Genomic DNA, 22,443 nt, shown 5'->3' with positions numbered 1-22,443 from the left:
CCGCTGCCTTCAAGGATATATGGGCATGCACACCAAGTTCCCTCTGATCCTCTGTACTTCCTAGGGTCCTACAATTCATTGTGTACTCCCTTGCCTTGTTAGTCCTCCCAAAATGCATCACCTCACACTTTTCAGGATTAAATTCCATTTAATACTTGCCCATCTGGCCAGCCCGTCTATATTGTCCTATAGTCTAAGGCTTTCCTCCTCGCTACTTACCACACCATCAATTTTTGTGTTATCTGTGAACTTACTGATCACACCTCCTACAGTCATGTTTAGATTGTTAATGTACACTACAAACAGCAAGGAACCCAGCATTGAACCCTGTGGTACGCCACTGGATACAGGCTTTCAGTCACAAAAACAACCTTTGGCCATGACCTTCTTCCTCTGGCCACGAAGCCAATTTTGAATTCAATTTGCCAAATTGCCCTGGATCCCATGGACTCTTACCTTCTTGACCAATCTCCCATGCGAGACCATGTCAAATGCCTTACTGAAGTCCATGTAGACTACATCAACCGCACTACCCACATCTACACATCTAGTCAGCTCCTCGAAAAATTCAAACAAATTTGTTAGATACGATCTCCCCCTGACAAAGCCATGCTGTCAATCCTTGATTAATCCTTGCCTCTCCAAGTGGAGATTATTTCTGTCCCTCAGAAGTTTTTCCAAAAGTTTCCCTACCACTGAAGTTAGACTCACTGGCCTATAGTTCCCTGATTTATCCCCACCACCCTTCTTGAATAATGGTACCACATCAGCTGTCCTCCAGTCCTCTGGCACCTCTCCTGTGGCCAGAGAGGATTTGAAAATTAATGTCAGGGGCCTTGCAATCCCTTGCCTCCCACAGCAACCAAGGATACATCTCATGTGGGCCTGGGTATTTATCTACTTTTAAGCCCACTAAAACCATTAATACCTCCTCCCTCTCAATGCTAATTTGTTCAAGTATATCACAGTACCCCTCCCAGATTTCTATACTTACATTGTCCTTCTCTATTGTGAATACAGATGCAAAGTAGCCATTTAAAACCTCACTCACGTCTTCCACATAGATTGTCACTTCAGTCCCTAATGGGCCCCACTCTTTCTCTGATTATCCTTTTGCCCCTAATTTACTATATTTCAGATAGGAGACCCACACTAGGAAGATCTAAAACATTTCAGGAAACTGGTACCTTCTAAAGAGGTCACTTCAGACATCATAGATCAGCAAAGCTTCAAGAGATTGGAGTTGGTGAGGCTGGAGACATCGTCCAAGTTTATTGGTTGTGGCATAAATTTTATTTCATGTATTGTTGACCCATTCTGAGACAGGCACAGCCACAGTAAGTAAGCCACAAAGAGTATTGCTCAATGAAGGTGCTTACTTGAGGCAGTATAACGACATTTAAGAGTAAATTTTTATCTTTATGACATGGACAGTAATTCGTTGAAGGAATGAAAATCAGAATGAAAATTAAATCAATTGCTTAAATGGGTGGGCAGCATCTTTTTAGAAATGGAAAGTTGCTGCCACAGCTGCTATCACTGAGAAAACCAATGCTTCACAGTATTATTATCACTACCATGGTCAAGCACAAATACAGCTACTCATTGTATAGAATCTGAATAGCAGGTTTGAGAATGTAGCACATGGTGCATCACACTGCACAGGTGAGAAGGAGAAAGTGGTAGTGTATGCAGGACAGGCAACAGCCAGTACATGTCCAGCCCAGTTCCTGAAACCTGAGGCTGCCCTACATATCTGAAGAAAGCTGTAGTGGGCACATCCAATCATTAATGGCCTTCCTTGGTGATTTGTCATTTTGAGCTAACATGCAGGTAAAGGCTGCCTCAGTTGCCTCATGAATATTAGAGTGTCCCTTTAGTTGGCCAATTGTGCAGACCTTGAACTCCACCCAACCAAAAAGACATTCCTTCCACTTTGAAGTATCGCAGTTTTCCACTCTCTGACACACAAACCCTCACATCTTCATCTGGCCTCATCTACTCTGGAGACTGCCTCCTCAGCCCGCACTATCTTGAGGCCACTTGCACAGATCAACATGTGCCCCCCCCCACACAACCTAGGATACCGCCCCTTCCCCAGTACAGCTCTCGCCCTGCAGCCTCTTCCCTTGGCTGAAGCCTCTTCTCCCCCTTCCCCAAACAAGGCCTTGCCCTGCAGCCAGTGAAAAGCCACCCCCGCCTTACAGCTGGTTTAGTAGGTAGAGACCCGCCTGTGAATCCCCCTAAAAGTGATGTTGTGCTGCCTGCGAAGCCTGGCGCTGATGACCGTGAGTGCTGCCTCAAACAAGGTAGACAAACAAACCTCGATGCCCCGAGCGATGTGCAGCTCGCCAGGTGCACGTTGCTTATGTCAGTTATGTAACACGCTAGCATACCCAGATGATCCAGCATGGGGGGATAATTGCAGCAGGCAGGGATTATAATTATATGCAGATGTATTAAAATGACATTCCTGACATCCAGTGGCGGGAAACGTGGCTCGCTATTAATGAGTGGAGTGGGCAGTTGCAAACTGGTTTCATGGTGTCATGAAACCGATTTTTGGCCTTCCCGCCATATTGTCTGCTCATACCCGCCATGACACCCAACGCTAACGGGGACAAAAAATCCTGGCCAATGACTTCAGTGGAGTGTGAAGGCCTCCCATCTCCTGTCCTATTAATGAGGCATTAAGGCAACCACCTGAGGTATTCAACTGTTGGAGATGGCTATTAAGGTTAATCACTTGGACAGTGGAACCTTGGCTAAGATGAATTTCCAGACATGAGCTAATCAATACACAGGAATACACAGATGATAACCTTATTTGGAAACCCTGGCAGTTGGAAAAGGAAGGTCAAATAACAAGTCAACCTTTTGTCTATTTTAAGCACATGTTTTCTCAGCAGAACTGAGGCCAAGCAGTTTAAAGGGCTGACCCAAGTGGGCGCCCGCTCACTCTCTCCCCCTCCCCCACCCACTCTCTCCAACCCACCTGGTAGGCTTTGAGCCCTGTTTGCTAAGTGTGACCATCCAGGGATGCCCCACTGCAGACAGGTTTCTTAAAAAAATTCAATCCAGCACTACTGTCTCCAGAAGAGCAACCAACTTAGAAGCAACAATATCACTGAATTTAGCCTGAAGCCAGCCAAATCACCAAGTTACAGACTGAGTCTTCTTTTTACTTTTTATGGGCTTTAATTTGGCCAACCTACCCGTCCCCACACTGTATTCTGTCCTTGTGTCCATGCCAGCTTCGAGTGTGTGTGTATGTGTGTGCATGAAAGTCGGAGCATTGTTCATTATTTCACTTAGATCAGTTTAAGTACAATAAAGCTAACCTCTTAAGGACTCACTAAATTGGCAAGTTTATCCCCTTTCAAAGAAAAGATCTTGTTGCGGTCAAACAAGGAGATAGATAAAAGAGAAGCCATTCGACCCCTCCTCACCTAATCTTAAAGATATAAAGGATGGCCTTGTCCTTGGCTTCTCCAGGGCAGAAGGTCAAATTTTCAGACTTCATTCCAGAGGCTTCAACTTTGGACTTTTTTTTGCCAGTGCTTCTTTCCATCCCGTATAGTGATGTTCCAACTATAGCACTGCCAGATTTGCCTCAGATACCCTGAACTGCTCACTCTTGGAAGTCTGTCAAAAGCCTACCATTGATGAGTGATAAATCCCAACTCAAGCAAATGAGTCGGTGTTGCAGAGGTGTCAGAGAGTATACAGAAATTCCAATTTGCCAGAACAGTATTGCCAAAAGGAAAATCCAGCCTAATGTTTTGGTACCTAGTAAGATAGCAGGTCATTCATGATGTGAACTTTCTCTGACAGTTGAGACTGATTGGAATGTTCCTTGCCCAGATAGAGAATGCTTCTCAGTTGGACATGTTATTGTTTACAGGCTGTGGAAGGAATTCAAACGCAGAGCACATGGCTCAGAAACAGCAGTGAGGTAATTCTGAACAAAGTGAAGGAATTAGCTGAAACCATGGAGGACAGTAAGTATATTCAGTCATAGTAGGAGTGCTTTTTCAGGCCTCCTGCACCATCCTCCCCACAGTCTTCTCTCTCAGGGCCAGCATCAACATCTGTTGTTAATACCTTCCCTGCCCAATGAACAATGATTATCTCTGGAAATAAATTCTAACAAATTGCCTGTTGCTCTACTCAACAGTAATTCAATTTTGGTTTGCCCATTAAACATCCTGGATAGTTAGATGCAGTTCTGTGACAAAATCAATTTGTATGTCTATGTATTCACTTGACTGAGATGTGAATACTGACTTCCCAAAGATTCCATTTGAATCAGTGTGCATCTGGCATGACTTGCTCAACTTCAGTGAGCTCAGAGAACTTAAAAGTGCTGAGCTGCAATTCAAATTGATTGTCCTCTCTGCACCTCAGTCAGGTACTGGAGAAAAATACATGGCTTGTGCAGTAATTTGCACACTTCTCCAAAGCTGTTGCGAATCATCCATCTAAAGTGAACCACCATTGTGTTGAATTTGTAATGTCTGCATGCTTTTTTTTCAATTAGTACGTTGGTGATGCTGACAGGGCTGCATTTATTTTAATCATTCCTCGTTGCCTTGTGAAGTTAGTGGGCCTTTTCCTTGATTTACTGCAGTCCACCTATGATGATGGTGTTAGAACTTCGATACTTAAGGCAGGAGATAGTTGAATTAGAGATACATCTAATATTTGCATGCCTGTATTATAAATAAAACAAAGTGGAACCTTATTTTGCAAATTTTTACAAGAAATTGCGCCCAGTTAAAACTATGGGCTGAATTTTACATGCCCCCAGTGGGTGTGTTTCCTGCAAGGGGGGTGGTGGGGGGCACTTAAAATGGGGTAGACGCCCATCCCACCACCTTCCCACCCACCTCCGAGCTCACCTCCATAATACGGGGGCAGGCAGGTGCCGAAATCGCGGGGACACAGGGTGGGGGGGATTGCGTTCCATTCGCATCCCCGTAGTATCCCGCCCTACATTTTAGGCAATAGAAGAACTGAAGGAATAGTTTTTCAGCTTGGTACCTGAAATAAAATTGGCCTTGCAGATTGACTGCACATTGTAGAAACTACACAAAATGTGTCTTTCCTATTGAACAGAAATGAAAATCAAGCCAATTCTGTAATGGGAGCTCAATCTTGGGGCAGGCAGAAAGTTGAATATCTATCTCCAAATTTCTAAGAGAAACTTTCACTGAGGGGTAAATATTTTGCAGTTCCCATGACTTTTCAGTGTAAGATTTGCAATATCTGGCATTTTCATGCTCAATGGTCAATATGTGGAACTATGTAGAAGGCAGTGAAAGTTAGAAATTTTAATTTTAAGTTGTTGATTAAACATTTTTTGGAAAATGGTAGCAATATTTGGGATTACCTAATCAATGAACATGATTGTTTTTGATCCTGTATTGCCCTTATGTTACTAAAAAAATTGCGACATGGGGAAGGGAAAGTGAGGGGCTTTGTTAAGAATGTCTCATGAGTTAGGAGTTGGGAAGGAATTTTCCTGAATGCTTTTCCAAAAATTGTAAAATTTCTCTTCTATTTAATGCCCTCTCCTCCAGGAGTTAACATTAGTAGTGATTACAGAAGGACGTGATGAGGTTGCACAACCTTTGGGAGAGGGTGTATCGGGCCTGATGGTCTTTGCTCACCTTTTTATATATTCATACGTTGCGTATGCATTTTTTGTTTCAATGCCACTATGTTAATTTAAAGTTTTCACTATTAATTTTATGTCACTTAAGCTTATTTTGTTAACTTCCTACAGATAATGAGACAGCTTTTCATGATACCAGGAGCCATGTGAACGCAGTTATCAGCAAGAAAAACGATACAATGAGCCGTTTACTAAATGCTGTAAACCAGCTGGCATTGATTGAACCAAGTAAGTACTTCTCCAAATATATTTTTCCTTGAGGTACAACAATTTTCATTTATGTAGCAGCTTTAACATTGCAAAACAAGCAGGGGAGGGGGAGATTGACTGTAGCTGGTCTCATATAGTATGGCAAGGCCAGAAGCCTCTGTGCTGATATTTATAGATTTCAAATTCAAAATTGACAGCTAAGCATGAGAAATCAATGACCCTGCAATCAAATGCACAGATTTTCCAATCTTTAAAATGTAAATATTGCCCCTCTGCCCACAGGATGAATGCGCACGCTTTGCATTCAGCAAATCTATGGTGGAAAAGAAGGGAAGTGTCTTGGACAATGCTTGGGAAAACCTATTGTACATCACCCATCACTCTTGGTGCAAAATTGGAGGGCTGTAAAAGTGGGCAGAGGCCCGGAATAAGAGATCCCAACCCATTTTCTGGTGCCACTTGCCCCAATTAGCACAAAAAAATGGAAAGTCCTGGCCCAAACCTTTGAAATTTGCATTCAATGCTATTTTTTAGAGGGAAGTGGGAATCTCCACAATAATGCCAATTTGTAAAAAGATGTCAAGGTATTTGGTTATAGAATACCATTTCTAGTATATAACTAATAAGGAATTACATATGTATTTTGATGTGTCAACACCAATTTCAATCATAGCAGTCTAACATTATTTGTAATAGGAAGCACAGTATTAGTTCACATTTCCGCAGTTTGCAGGCAAGGAGCTGGGTCTCACTGCTGTTCACATTGTTGGGTATGGGATGTGTCAGCAGAAGTTGGTGTCACTTTACATTTTTCGGTAGAGCTTTGCAGTGGCTACTTTTAAACTTCAGCTGATATCCATCTTCATTGGTGCAAAACCATCTCTTTCAGGTGGTCTCACCTTCAGTCCACCAGTATCTATTCACCCACTTTATTAATGCATTTTTGGCATTGAATCAGTGCCTAAAGACCATAAGACCATAAGATGTAATTAAAGAATGTAATTAAAGTACAGAACAAGGCAGTATAAGTCAGAAAGTGTTTTGTACACATTTTTCGCATTTTACACAATTCTTTCAATAGGCTTTTCAATGTTTCTAAATAAATTTACATGCGTTAAGAACATCATTTTAATCTCTCTATCACCACAACCCGCCACATCCTTTACTGTCATTCACGTACAGCATTATGAACATTTTACACCCTTCCCCTCTTGTAACACCAAAAAACTCTGTGCCCCTTGTTCCATCTGCTTCATTATTAGTGACCATTTTTCAGCCACTTGAGTCTTGTCCCCTCAGCCTTCCCCAGTTCCTTCTGCCTTATCAGCTTCCTCCCTGTTTTAAAAAGCTTCTCAATCCTACCATCTCTGAACATACAATTAGCCTCACTCCAACTGTTGTTGACCTTTATTGCAAGGGAGATGGAGTACATAAGTAGGGAAGTCTTGCTCTACCTGTGCAGGGAATTGGTGAGACCACACCTAGAGTATTGTGTGCAGTTTTGGTCTCCTTATATAAGGAAGGATATACTTGCATTGGAGGCAATTCAGAGAAGGTTCCCTAGGCCGATTCCTGGGATGAAAGGTTTATGAGGAAAGGTTGAGCAGGTTGGGCCAAAATTCATTGGAGTTTAGAAGAATGAGAGGTGATCTTATTGAAACATGTAAGATCCTGAGTAGGCTTGCAGGGTAGATGCTGAGAGGATGTTTCCCCTAACTAGGGAGCCCAGTTTAAAGATAAGGAGCCTCCCATTTAAGACTGAGATGAGGAGATTTTTTTTTGCCAGATTCTCTACCCCAGAGAGCAGTGAAGGCTGGGTCCTTGAGTATATTCAAGGCTGAGTTAGACAGATTGGTGAGCAACAAGGGAGTTTAGGGTCGTGGAGGACAGGCAGGAAAGTGGAATTACAGCTGCAGTCAGATCAGCCATGATCTTATGGAATGGTAGAGCAGATGTGAGGGGTCAATTGACCTAATCCTGCTCCTATTTCTTACGTTTTTACGTAAACCTCCATTTTCCCTTTTCTTACCATCTATTAATATCACTTTTTTTCATGAAAGGCATTTAGACGCATTCTTCTTAGATGTGAGGAAGAAGATGTGAAAATTGTTGAACAAATACTTAGCAATATCTTAGGCTGATGGAGTATCTTTAAGAATTAAATAGGTATCAATAATCTTGAAGCACAATTTAAATAGATCAAGAAAAACAGAATTCTATTAGCTCACTTTTCTGCAGTTGGCATTAATGAATGGATTAAGCCTCTTTGAGCAGACAGGCCAGGCTCTGGGATATCTCCTTGCTCCACCTATGCCAAAGATCCAGTTCCATAATAATGGAAAATCTGACTCAAGATATGCATTTCTTGACATATATAAACATTTCAGGTAGTAGGAACCAGGTGACGCAATCAAAGCTAATTGCAGAAGAAGCAAAGGATACCGCTGAGATGGTTTTACAGACTGTCAGTGCTATGGGTGAATTGGTGAAAGGTTGGCCGCAGAATCTTAGCATCTCTGCTGATGATGGAACTGCTTTCAAGAGGACAGTGAGCTTAGCTGGTGACACAGGTACAGGATGGTTATCTTCAGCTCCTATGTAGTTTACTTTCATGCTTAGAAATTTTTTTTTAAACTTTACAAAAGTGCCTGATTATGGATTTTACCACTTGTAATGGTGATCTAAATGAATGACATGTGCCTGCATTGGTCTCTCAAATAATTTGAATTCAAGCTGTATGCTTCTGTCCTATATTGAACAACAAAAAAATGACTTTAAAGAATCTGTACTAAAATGTAATCAAGTTTTCTGAGAAGTTGCAGTTTTAAAATTAAACTTTATTAAGGTAAAGTGGCATAATGGTTACATTATTGGACTAATGATCTGGAGACATGAGTTTAGTCATACCACAGCGGCTGGAGAATTCAAATCCAATTAGTTAAATAAATCTGGAATGTTTTAAAGAAGTATTAATGATGGTAATCATGAAACAACTGGATTGTAATAAAAACCCATCTGTTTCACAAATGCCCTTTAGGGAAAGAAATCTAGTGTCCATACCCAGTCTGGCTTTTTTGTGACTTCAGAGCTACAGCAATGTGATTTTTTTCCAGCATTTTCTGTTTGTGATTAATTCTTAACTACCTACTGAAATGGTCTAGCAAGCCATTCAATTCTACTTAAGTAGATGGCTGGTGACTCACCACCACCTTCCCAAGGGCAATTAGGGATGGGCAATAAATGCTGGCCTTACCAGTGATGCTCACTGTGAATGAATAAAAAACGATGGACAGCTATTATGATATTTGTAGTTTTTGGCATTAGTCAAAGAAATATGGGGATGGTAGCATGGAAGTTAGGAACTTCTTCAATTCATAATGCATGGAAAAATACATTTAGCCAAGCCAAGCCACTCAATTGGGTTCCTGACTGAAATGGCATAAATAATTCTTGTTGAAGTGATTTGATCCTGTACTTAAAATGAAAGAGAGGTAGTAAATAAACTTTCAATTCATGCACCAATTATAGAATTAAAGTTATAGTTTTAATATTGCATCAGTAACATTGGGGCTGCATGCTCATTTTTTTCAGTGGGAGTCACTCCCTCCAATGGGATTGTTTACCAGCACAAGCAAAGCTTGCCAAAACAGCTTGACTCGTAGCTCACCTGGCTATAAATGCAAAATTCAGCTTGGCAGAAGCTTTTAAACAGCTTCAGCTCGCCTTATAAGCTGAGGTTGTGATGGCAGAAAAGTAGACTGAGTTCTTAACGATAGTGCACTGGAGACATGAGCAAGGTATGAAAGCTCTATTGAGGATGAAGGCCACATTTCATAAAATCACAGTACTGCTGCTTGGATAGAGATCACTGACTGAGTCAAAATAAGGCAACAGAATGCTGATATAGGGAGCAAGGTGAAGGTTAGTGTGCTGCTCACATTTTCACACATTTCATAGAATGCTATTTCTGTGACCAGATACCACCTGAACAATAAAAGAGCTCAAATCTTTCTGTGCATGAAGCTATGCCACTTTCATGCAGAGTCCTGATGAGCACCATAAGCAACATTTTTCACTTTAGGGCGCCCTGTCACCTGGAAATAGTTTCCTCTTACAAAAAACAATTACCACTTGTTTGATGTATAAATGTAGGCTTCCCAATATGGCAGATGCCACCAGACGTGGCTTGCAAGTATCTGGCAGCATGTAAATTTCCTATGGTAGTAACTATTACTTCTATGAGAAGAGTAATTTTTAAGTGCAGGTCATTGTACAGCAGTTAATGCAATGCTCTAGCAGCCTGCCTTGTGGAGGTCTATCCAGCAAAACATGACAAAAAATAGCAAATAGAACATGAAAACATTAAAAAAACACAAGAACAGTAATCAAAAATCTTAATTCCCTCTGTCAGATGCTTAATTCAGCATGCCAGGTTCTAGGACTCTAATTGGGCCCATTTGTTTTTATGAATGAGACTCCTGCAGTGGGCAGAATGTCAGAAAAAGACATATGGGTGGAATTTTACACCGGCGGGATTTTACAGTCCCGCCAAAGTCAATGGACTTTTGAAGGGCTGATTACATTTTATGGCCCCGCCCCCGCTGCAACTGAGCCATAAAATTCTGCCCATAAAATTTTGTATTGAGTGCTTCATCAGCTAAATATTTCAGTCAGTTCACATATGTTGGCAGGGTGGCCTTATTTTTTTAGTACTGAAATCTCATTCATATGCAACAAAAAAATGGTTACATGATCTTGCTCCTGATTCTGCAAGCTTGCCCCAGTGTATTTTCTGACATTCTGCCCACTGCAGGAGTGGGCCCAATTAGAGTCCCACGCTGAATTAAGCTTCTGACAGGGGGGATGAAGATTTTTTGATTACTCTTCTTGTGTTTTCTTTACGTTTAGATTTCACGTTGAAGAAACATTCCAAGGGCTTTCCATAATCCATGCACGTTGCTTTAATGGGCTGCTAATTGTACTTCTTCGACATCAGCAATGCACTTATGACTTTAAAATTATGGGTCCAAGCAGACTAATGGGATTATAACAATCTGTAGTGCAAATATTATGTTGTTGCAGATCAGTATTCCATATGTGTTAGTCATTTTTGCTAATCAGGCTCTTACATTTCTTTACATTAGGTATCATACTAAGCTTTCCATAGTCATTATGTCTGTTTAAATATTAGATGTTTTCTGTTATTTGCACCATGTTTGCTAGGTAAAATTTTGCAATGAATAGAGAGCTAATATTTAGGGTTTTCCACTGCTCTATTCCATTAGCCATGGCAATAATGGTAAAATGAAAAATGAACAACCTTCTGCTTTACATGTTATAATAAACTCAGAATCCTCATCAACTGCTTCCTATAGGTTTCTCTTGGTAGTTTCCAGTCCTTTGAAACTATGTAGCTTTTAACTGTTCCATTTCTGTCACGTTCCAGTGGAAAATCTGACAGAAATAGTACCACAGATCTTGGACAAACTTCGAATTGTGGAACAGAAAAAGCCAGCAAGCAATATTTCTGCCAGTATTCTGCGAATTCGCGAGCTCATTGCACAGACACGGAATGTGGCCAGCAAGGTGAGTAGGCCTGCACACTATTTTGATGAGTAGAACATCCTGTTAATTCTTTGATACTCAGACATGGTGTTCGTCTTACTTTAAGCGAACTTAGACCACATAGAGTGTATATTGAATCAGATCAATATGCTTATTCTTCATAATTATTTCAAAGCGCCCTTTGTTGCTAAATACATTCAGGAGAAAATTTTTCAAGTTTTCAATGTCTCAGCCAATGGCCTACGTGCTGTGAAATGACAGAGAATTTCTCACAATTATGGATTACTTATGAATAGAAAATCCTAGGCAGGACACCTTGATTTCTTCAGGGATGCAGCCATTTTTACAAATTAATTTCCCATTTTGTAGCTCATTGCTTATGGATTTACTGAATGGCTCAGTCCCAGCTGAGGGTATGTGACCCAGGCCTCACGGTGAACTTTCCACATGGACTCTCCCTCCCACCACACACCTCACATGCCTGAGCATACTGAACTAAAATTTGGACTAAAAGTTCGTATTGGCCTGAATTTCAAGCTTCCCTGCTGGCAGATTTTAGGCGAGGGTGGAGGGGGGCAGGTGGGGTGGAGGGTGAAAGCATTAAATTGATGGAACGGGATTCCCTCCGGGTTTCCACCTGCCCTGACCACAGCGATTCTACAGTGGGACGGGGAAGGCCTCAAGGGAGGATGCCCATCTTTGCACCAATTGAGGCCCTTATGTAGCCAACTATTGGTCACTTAAGGACCATTTCCCACCCAGCCTCAACTTTTCTGTTGGCGGGAGGATTTACCTGGCTTGGTAAATGAACAGACTTAGATCTTGGGCGGGAAGCTTGTTGGGAGGAGGACTGGTGGTTGGGAGTGGGGTGCCTCCATCAGAAGCTCCCTTTGACTTCGGGCACCCCCCCTTAAGGTCTGGTGGCCGCTGGACCTCCCTCCCCCCGCAACCTCTCCCCTGACAGCCTGACCACCCCCTTTGCACTCCCCCAGGCCTTCCCTACTCTCCCCACACTGGGACCCCTTAAATTTACCTTGCCCTCCAGTCACAGGGATTAGGCTTAGGCATCTTCCTGAAGTTCATCTTCAGTCCATTGTAACTCTTGTTGCTGCAGGGATTGGCCAGTAGCTCTCTAAGGCAGGACTTTCTCACAGGTGAGGAGTGGAAGTCCCGCCTGCAGCAAATTGATTCTCATTCGAGCGTGAAATGGCTGCAGGGCACTCGGAGTCGGCGGGGATGTGTTCCCCACCGACTCTTTGGATGGTGGGAAGGGAAACCCCGTCATCTGAAAAATTCAGGCTTTAGTTATGTCATTCAGTGTAGGTAAAGATTTCAACAAGGACAACTGAGTATAATTATGTATATTAAAGTATGCTGTTTAGTCTTCACACAATTTCCGCTTAATTTTTTTTCAACTTTCTCCTTAATATGATAGAATGGAATGCTTTGGATAGGGACCAGACTTACTCTGTGACTGACTTACATAAAGCGGGCTTGTTTTATCAGGTTGTGTCATCCCTCACTTGCCTAATAATAAAACAGTTCAGGTTAAGACTTGGCTTCATGAATCCCACTCCCTCTTTAATTAACATGCAACACTAGAGATTGCATCTTCTTTGTGTAGTCAATGTCTAACAGTTGCTCAGTTACAGATTACAGATGTACAGGTTTACTGACAATATCAGTTCAAGAAACAATTGCTTTCCTTGTTTCACTTCAGGTTCAAGTCTCCATGAAATTTGATGGTCAGTCTGCTGTAGAAGTCAATTCAAAATCAAATTTGGAGGAGCTCAAGTCTTTTACTTCAATGAGTTTGTACATGCAAGTTCCTTCAGATCACGCTGCCAACCAAGATAGATTCATCATGTACCTTGGAAACAAGAATGTAAGATCATGTCAATTTTGCTATAACAGTCCAAAAATGTGTTATACATAAGGAATATGTATACAAGCAGAATTTTGCTGAATAGGCTTAATTAAGTTTTATGTTTGCAAATGTTTTCTGCTATTTTCTAGGGAAAACAAGAATATATTGGACTGAGTATCAAAAATGACAATTTAGTTTATGTTTACAATCTTGGAAATGGAGATGTTGAGATTCCGTTGAACTCAAAACCTGTGAGCACCTGGCCAAACTACTTCAATTTAATCAAAATAGAAAGGTAATTGCTATCTCTTATGGACAAAGTAATTTTTTGGTGAAAGCATTTCAAAGTATATGTTTTCAGTATTATCTGTCAATTTTTAAAAATTCTTTGTTCATGGGATGTGGGCATCACTGGCGAGGCCAGCATTTATTGCCCATCCCTAACTGCCCTTAGTCAGAGAGCATTATAAGAGTCAACCACATTGCTGTGGGTCTGGAGTCGCATGTAAGACCGACCAGGTAATGACAGCAGATTGAGTGGCCAACCTCCACCACATTAGTGAACCAGACAATCTTTAATTCCAGATTCTTATTGGATTCAAATTTCAATTTGTGCCATGTTGGGATTCAAATCCTGGTCCCCAGAGCGTTACCCTGGGTTTCTGGAATACTAGTCCAGTGACAATACCACTATGCCACCGCCTCCCCTTAAATTAATATGGGCAATGGTAAATTAGATCTTTCTTTTCAGTTTATGTCCAATGCACAGACTTAATCTTGTGGGATTGGGTAGTGCAATATTTGAGAAGATTAGGATTTAAATATATATTATCAGACGTTTTGTGGGCTGAATCAGATCATAACAGAGGCGGGAAATCCAAAAAATGGCACAACACTCTTTGCTGATCTGAGGGCAGGAGGAGAGCGATGGGAGGTGGGTTAATGAACTCGCCCGCAGCAGCAACCAGGCCAGTTAAGACACTTAAGGGGCTCATTAGGAGCTTGCCTTTGAATCTTTGCGGGCAGCCTTCAGAAGCTGTGTAATGCAGACCAGCTCAAGGGCAGCGAGAAAAGGATCAGCTGCATTTTGAGTAGAGAAGATCAACTTATAAGTTGCTGTGAAGAGGCCTAGTGGAGCAGAGGGGCCTACCCCATCACATGAAAAGTCAAAAAATGATTACAAATTCTCATGTTCCTACCCTATCCTGGGCTTCATGCTACCATCTGCCCTCTGAAATGTGAAGAAGTCTGCACTTTCCATTTTTCCTACTTTAAAAATGGCGGCTGCAGCAATGGCTACCAAAATGAGTCAGAACATAGCCTGCATTTTTAGTGACCCTTCTCTCATCCTGACCACACCCCCCAGCCCCTGTCCTTGGCCAGTAATTGGCTGGCAGACCCATCCCTGACCCAACTGATAGCTTACCTCCACCAAAATACTGGAAAGTTTCTACTTCCCACTGGGGGCTGATCCGTGACCTGGGAACGAACCCACCTCCCGATTCCTAACGTCACTATGAAAATCTGACCGTAATATTAAATTTTTAATCTTTGCTGCCTGAGTAGGGAAGATCTGCCAGGGCAGATCAAAACCCATTAAAGATTTGGCTTGATTTCACTCCTATACAGTGGAAAGTTGATATTCAATATTATAAAAATTGGGCAAGTTCCATAATGGACAGCTGACTCACACTGCCAGATTACTACCTAGACAATAAAAATGAAAATTTGCCACTCACTAACTTAAATGTCCACTTCTGATCATGGTTGCAGTACTGTCTACAAGTGCACTGCAGTAACTTGTCAAGGCTTCTGTAGTAACATCTCCTAAATGAGTGACCTCCAACAACTGGAAGGACAATGTCAGGAGCTGCATGGGAACCTCTGTGCCTAACATCTGTCAAGGGAAAAATGTTCAAAGCTATTATTAAGGATGTTATAGCAGGGCACTTAGAAAAATTCAAGGCAATCAGGCAGAGTCAACATGGTTTTGTAAAAGGGAAATCATATTTAACCAATTTATTGGAGTTCTTTGAAGGAGTCACATGTGCTGTGGATAAAGGGGAACTGGTGGATGTACTGTGCTTAGATTTCCAGAAGGCATTTGATGAAGTGCCAAATCAAAGATTATTGCAGAAAATAAAAGCTTATGGTGTAGGGGTTAACATTTTGTCATGGATAGGGTGTGACTGCAGGTGAGGTGGGTATGGGGACCCGGGGGTAACGTTCGAGGAGCCTCAGCCCCTGCAACTGTCCGACAGTTATGAGGTTCTTGAAAGCTGTGTGGGCGAGAATGGGGACTGCAGGCAGGATGAGCGAACTGACCATGACACCATGGTACAGGGAGCCATTCAAGTGGGGGGAGAAAATAGGAACATAGTAGTGGTAGGGGACAGTATAATTAGGGGGATAGATACTGTTCTCTGCAGCCCTGAGCACAAGTCCTGAAGGCTGTGTTGCTTCCCCGGTACCAGAGTTAAGGACATCTCCTCAGAGCTGGAGAGGAACTTGGAGTGGGAGGGGAGGGATCCAGTTGTCGTCATCCACATTAGTCCCAACGACATTGATAGGACTAGAAAGGAGGATCTGCTGAAAGAATTTGAACAGTTAGGGGCTAAATTAAAAAGCAGAACCTCCAAGGTAATAACCTCGGGATTACTACCTGAGCCATGGGCAAACTGGCATAGGGTAAATAAAGTCAAGGAGTTAAATGCGTGGCTCAAAGATTGGTGTGGGAGGAATGGGTTTCAGTTCATGGGGCACTGGCACAAGTACTGGGGTAGAAGGGAGCTGTTTCGGTGGGATAGGCTTCACTTGAACCGTGCTGGGACCAGTGCCCTGGTGAATCGAATAACTAGGGCTGTAGAGAGGGCTTCAAACTAAATAGAGAGGGGGAGAGTTCTGGAGAGGGGATACGTAGGCTTACAAGCGAAAGAATATGGCTATATTGCAGGGAAGCTATTTAGGTAATGCTACCCAGAGTGTGGCAGGAAGGGACAGAGTGTGCAAACATAAAAACAGCAGCAAATAGGGTCAAAAGGGGAGAAAGATGGTAAAAAGGCAAAATGAATGGCTCTTTACTTAAATGCACATAGTATTCGGAACAAATTAAATGAATTAACAACACAAATAGAAGTTAACGGGTATAATCTTATAGCCATTACAGAGGCATGGTTACAAGAAGTTCAGTGCTGGGAACTAAATATTCAAGGATATGTGACTTTTTAAAAGGACAGGCAGGAAGGAAAGAGTGGTGGTGTAGCTTTGTTAATATGAGATGGAATAAGTACGATGGCAAGAAATGATTTTGGATCGGACGATGTAAAATCTATATGGGCGGAGGTAGAAAATAACAAGAGGAAAAAGACAGTGATGGGAGTAGCCTATAGGCCCCCTAACAAATAGTTATACTGTAGGAAAGATAATAAATCAGGAGATAATGAGGGCATATAAAAAAGGCAGTACATTAATCATGGGTGACTTTAATCTTCATGTAGATTGAGAAAATCAAATTGGCGGAGGTAGCCATGAGCAAGGATTCATCAAGTGTATTCGGGACAGTTTCCTAGCACAATATGTTGTGGATCAGGCTCTTTTGGATCTGGTAATGTGTAATGGGGCAGGTTTAATAAATGATCTCAAAGTAAAAGTTCCCCTAGGAAACAGTGACCATAACATGGTAGAATTTAGCATTCAGTTTCAGAGTGAGAAACTTGGGTCAGAAACAACTGTGCTAAACTTAAATAAGGGTAATTACAAACGAATAAGGTAGCAAAGTTGGCTGGAGCAGACTGGGAAAGGAGTTTAGCAGAAAAGACGGTTAATAGACAATGGCAGACATTTAATAGTTCGTGGGCAGGGTCTTCCGGTCGGTGAGCAGGGGCGGGGCCCACTCACTGACACGTAAAATGATGCGTGGTGATGTTGGGCAGGCGTCCCGACGTCACCTCGCGTCATTTAGATTGTCAGTTCGGCGGGCACGCAGCTGACTCGACTGCGCACCCGCCAAACTGTCAGCAGCCTATTAAGGTCATTAAAAAAGTAATTAAGGTAATTAATGGACCTGCCCATCCAACCTTAAGGTTGGCGGGCAGGCGAGGAGGCCTTTAGAAAAAGCATAAAACCTCATCCACAGGCGGGATGAGGTTTCATGAGGGATTTAAAAATGTAAGAATATTTCAAAATAAAAGATATGGACATGTCCCAACTCATGTGACAGTGTCACATGCGGGGACATGGCAGCAAAAATTTTTTCTCAGCTTTATTTGAAATTTAACAGCTGAGCCAATCTCCCTGAGGCAGCTCTTTGCCTCAGGCAGATCAGTGCGCTCTTTCACATGCATGTGCAAAGGAACGCACTCCCGGCTGAGGGAATCCCCCCCGCCCGCACAGGGAGCACATAGCGCTTCCTGGCGGACATCATGCTGGGCAGGCCTTAATTGGCCCGTCCACGTAAAATGGCGGTGCACCCCCGACCGGGGGCGCCGATCAGGAACTCGCCCGTCCGCGCCCGCTACCGCACATCCCCCCCAACGGGGGGAAAATGTTGCCCCATGACTCATGACAGAAATATATCCCAGTGAGGAAGAAGGGTTCTAGGAAGTATATTCAAGGCTGAGATAGACAGATTTTTAATCAGTAAGGGAATCAAGGGTTATGGGTAAAAGGCAGGAAAGTGGAGTTGAGAATTATCAGATCAGCCATGATCTCATTGAAAGACAGAGCAGACTCGATGGGCCGAACGGCCTACTTCTGCTCCTATGTCTTATGGTCTTATAGTCTTAACAGAAACTCTCAATAGTTCACTCCTCATTGACAAGACTTTCAGCTTTCTGAATTGATCAAACCAAAGAAGAATAATGTTTATATGTGCTCTTTTCCTTTCTGATAGAGTTGGAAGACATGGAAAAATACAATTAACCGTACCTAGCCCAGGAAGCACAGCAGAGCAAAAATTCATCCAGAAAGGAGCCGCTGAAGGCAATGATTCCCTGCTAGATCTGGAAGCTGATGACATGGTTTTCTACGTGGGGGGAGTACCTCCAGATTTCCAGGTATGCTGATGCTGAGTCAATTCTTGTGGTGCATTCTAAACTTGCAGCGTTTCTTCCTTTTAAAGTTGTTAACATTTTACAACTTTCACAAGCTTCACCTACATGTGAACTACCACAAAGTGTGTCCAAAACAGCACTAACAATTAATTGCTTTGGCACCTTTTGTTATCTCAGTCAAATTGCAACGAGATAGAATTCAAAAATAATTATCGTAGTCCTCCTATTTTTCCCCTGACCCCTGTATTATTTCACCTTTATTCCCAAGCTTCTTCCTGGGCAATTCTTCTTTCAATTTCTGAGATGGATTGTCTTATTGTGAACATGGTACTCCTTGACTGACTGAAAACTGATGAAATGCAATCACTGCAATAGATACATTTGCTGCTCAAATGGCCTGATTTGAAGCTAATAGAGGCCAATCAGAAGCAGAACTCCTCTATATTGGGGAGACCAAATACAGACTGGGTGACTGCTTTGCAGAATACCTCCGTTCAGTCCACAAGTATGACCCAGACCTTCTGGCCATTTGCCATTTCAATTCACCACCTTGCTCTAATATGCTTACATTTCTATCCTTGATCTGCTGCAATATTCCAGTGAAGTCCAATGCAAGCTGGCGGAACAGCACCTCATTTTACGATTAGGCACTCTACAGCATACTGGACTCAACATTGAGTTCAACAACTTCAGACCATGAACCCTGTCTTACATTTTGTATTTTTTTCTCCCAAATGCCAGTCTGTACCTTTGTATTAATTATAGTTTGGATAAACATAGGACTGTAACTTTAAGAATAATCCTGTGTTGTAAGATCACATGATCTATGTAAACCAATTAGTTAGCAATGCAGGGAACCTCTAGGAGAGAGTTCTTTAGTTGTGGAGTTTGATGCACACGTGTAGTTGCTGCTGCTGTCTTGTAAATAAAGTTAAATGTGTCCACTGAGAAAAGTTGTCTGGAAGATAAAATCTATAACAAACTGGCGATGAAGATAAATCAGGTATGTGCTGTACCTCTCCCAGCAATTGTTAGTATCCAAGTTCATTAAAAAGAAAATAAGATATATTCATCTGAAATGTCACAGTTTTGCAGAATCGATCCCTTTGAGCCAGCCACAGATGACTGATCTAAATATATAGAACACCTTATGTTCTACTTTCAAGCCAACAAAATCATGGGAGAGGAAAAGAGGAGAGTAATTCTCCTGAGTATTTGTAGGAGCAAAACCTACAGTTTAATCCAAAGCTTGACAGCTTCCAGTGCCCCAGGTTCAAAGACTTTTAGTGAATTAGTAGACCTCATTAAGGGACATTTTCAACCCAAGCCCTCAAGTCACAATGCAGAGGTTCAGGCTCAATTCATGGAATAGAGCCCCTGGGGAGACCATTGCTACCTACATAGCGAAATTAAAACAACTAATGGAATATTGTGATTTTGGTGAAACCCTGAACGACATGCTCAGGGATTGTTTAACATGTTGCATGCAGGAGGATGCTATTCAGTGAAGATTGCTGGCTGAAGTGAATCTTGACTTTAAGAAAGCGTTAGAAATAGCGCTTGCAATGGAAATGCTGTAAGGGATTCACAAGCAATTCAAGGGGTGCAAAATGGCACCATTCTCTGAGTTGGGCAGGAACAGTCAGCTGAAAATGACGCGAAAAGCCGGGACTCCGCCATGAAGTGGGAAACAGCCCCACTAACCGAAAAACGAGAGGAAACAGCTTAGCAACAAAATTGAAACTAATTTTATCATCGTGGAAATGATCATTCTCCTAGTAATTGGCAATTTTAAAAATTAGTGTTATTTTTGTCACAGAAGTGGACACATAATGAAATAGTACAAAGTGAGATTTAAACAGGCTTCCAAACAACAATTGAGGTCCAATGAAGCATATGGTGTAGAAGAGCCAGAAACAACCAATTCTGACATTTATTCATTATCCAACATTAAAGTTGGAAAGACAGAGCCAATTATTGTCATAGTGCAAGTGAATGGTAAACCCTTAAAAATGGAAATAGACACAGGTATTTCTACAACTGAAATAGGAGGACGCATTTTGAGATATTTAAAATGAAGATGATCAACAATTAAATTTGGAACAAACATCTGCCAAGTTGAAAATGTACACAGGTGAAGAAATCCAGGCAAAAGGTATCACCAGAGTAACTGCTCATTATAGACACCATTCGGCATAACTGCCAGTGATGGTATTAGAAGTTAGAGACCAAGCTTTCTAGATCGAAATTGGTTGAGGGAAATTAACCTTGATTGGCCAGTGAGATTTCAAAAGGAAGTTGTTTGAGTTCCTGTCTTGAAAAAGGAACGTGGCAAGATACTTCAGAAAGAGCCTGGAGAGTCCAAGGACTGCAACAGGATGAAAAAGGAATGTGTGAACATTCGCCAACCTGAAGAAATGAAGGCTGTCTTAAACAATGACATGGGAGAACAGCAGAAGAAACCCAAGGAGACTCTGCTGAATTACAAAATTCAAGATGAAGTGAGTGAGCTTCGCAAAGAAAAGAAAAACCTGTTGAAAGATCTTCACACTCTACAAGGGTCCGTTCAGTCAAAGTTTGTGCCTCTGGAAAAGAAACAGGAAGAATTTAACATCTCTCTGAACAAACTGAAGAACCAATTGGCAAAGAAGACGCAGCAATTTTCAAGGTTTCAGGAGGAAGCCAACAGGTACAAAAAGGAAACAAAAGAACTGAAGAATCAGCAAAATGAAGCTAAAGAGGCTTTAAAAGCACAAGTCAGAGCTTTCCAAGATGTGAGTAGATAATGAAGTCATGAGTAGCTCAACTACTGAACTAAGACAAGTTGAGATTGCATCTGAGAAAAGTGTGGCCGACAGTGGAGTCAAAAAGAAGGCGAAGACTAAACTCTGTGGTAAAAAGAAGAAGACACGTAGAAAGAGGATGCAGAATTACTGATAAGGCACCGACTTCTTAAAAAATCACACTGTGAAGGCTTCAGCATTGCTCAAAACTTCCCAGCAACATGCTGTCACTGCTGAGAATACAATGACACAACAACAAATAGCCAGAATGCCTGATGATGGATTAAGTAGTTCTAAAGGCCTGACCATCTTAATTAAAACCAGTTTGTTGTGTACAATGTAAGCAATAGTCAACGTGATTCACCGAAACCCGAAAGACATGTAATCCACTACAGTGTACTTGAAGTGAATGGTCTAGAAATATCAGAACCTTGTATCTGGACTTCAGGTATAGTTGAGCCACAGCAAGGGCTGACACAAGTCAATCCAGCAATACAAGTACCAGTTTGCAGCATTTGCTTATCCAAGATTTCCAAAGATACCTTTGCCTTTTTATTAAGGCACCGTCTTTGGACAAGACCAAGCCTAATACTTCCCAATTTAGAGGGGAAGGTGGAGAATAGTCAAGGGAACCAAAAAGCTACTCGTGATTTGCATATTCATGAGTGACAAGTTACTGTTAGAGAAGTAGTATACGTAAAGAATTGCGGTGGAGGACCAAAGTGCTTACCTGGCAAAGTAAGTCCTATGACCATACCTCTGAAAACAGAGGGCCGGATCACCCATAAGCATGTGGATCATTTAAGAAAAAGGAAGATACCCCAACAAAATGATGTTCCACCTGTAATCATTGCTGAACTAGTGGTTCCTGTTGAAGTTGCTTAACCAAGGATAGACATGTCCGATGTCTTTGACGGAGTGGAAGACACTGAACTGCAAGTGCCTAATGAGGTACCTGATATTAATGCAGTTCCAGAGAATGTGTTTCCTGCAAAATAATCTGAGGTCGTGGAGCTACGACGTTCCACACGGATCAGGAAACCACCTGAAAGACTGAACTTGTAATTTCATGACCTTGTAAATCTTGTCATATCATGGGATAAATATCCTTGTAAATATAAAATGTACAGAAAAGTTAAAGGGGAGGAATGTAGTAATTATAGTTTGGATAAATGTAGGGCTGTAACTTTAAGAATAATCCTGTGTTGTAAGATCACATGATCTGTGTAAACCAATGAGTTAGCAGCACAGGGAACCACTAGGAGGGAGTTCTTCTTTAGTTATGGAGTT

General features: G+C 41.9%; 1 protein-coding gene across 2 annotated transcripts in view; it reads left to right on the top strand.

The window, feature by feature from the left end:
- lama4 (laminin, alpha 4) overlaps positions 1-22,443 on the top strand; it is a 216,703-nt gene that overhangs the window by 113,940 nt on the left and 80,320 nt on the right. For both annotated transcript variants that reach the window (XM_078542209.1, XM_078542210.1), the window contains exons 17-23: positions 3,905-4,001; positions 5,789-5,905; positions 8,275-8,457; positions 11,334-11,473; positions 13,173-13,337; positions 13,469-13,614; positions 18,211-18,373. In XM_078542209.1, the coding sequence (XP_078398335.1) occupies positions 3,905-4,001; positions 5,789-5,905; positions 8,275-8,457; positions 11,334-11,473; positions 13,173-13,337; positions 13,469-13,614; positions 18,211-18,373 (1,011 nt within the window). The remainder of the gene's footprint in view (positions 1-3,904; positions 4,002-5,788; positions 5,906-8,274; positions 8,458-11,333; positions 11,474-13,172; positions 13,338-13,468; positions 13,615-18,210; positions 18,374-22,443) is intronic.

Source organism: Cetorhinus maximus, chromosome 5, assembly GCF_964194155.1.
Source record: "Cetorhinus maximus chromosome 5, sCetMax3.hap1.1, whole genome shotgun sequence".
In the NCBI taxonomy this organism is placed as follows: domain Eukaryota; kingdom Metazoa; phylum Chordata; class Chondrichthyes; order Lamniformes; family Cetorhinidae; genus Cetorhinus; species Cetorhinus maximus.
Note: the sequence above shows the minus strand (reverse complement) of the source record. Positions and strands in the feature narration are given on the sequence as shown.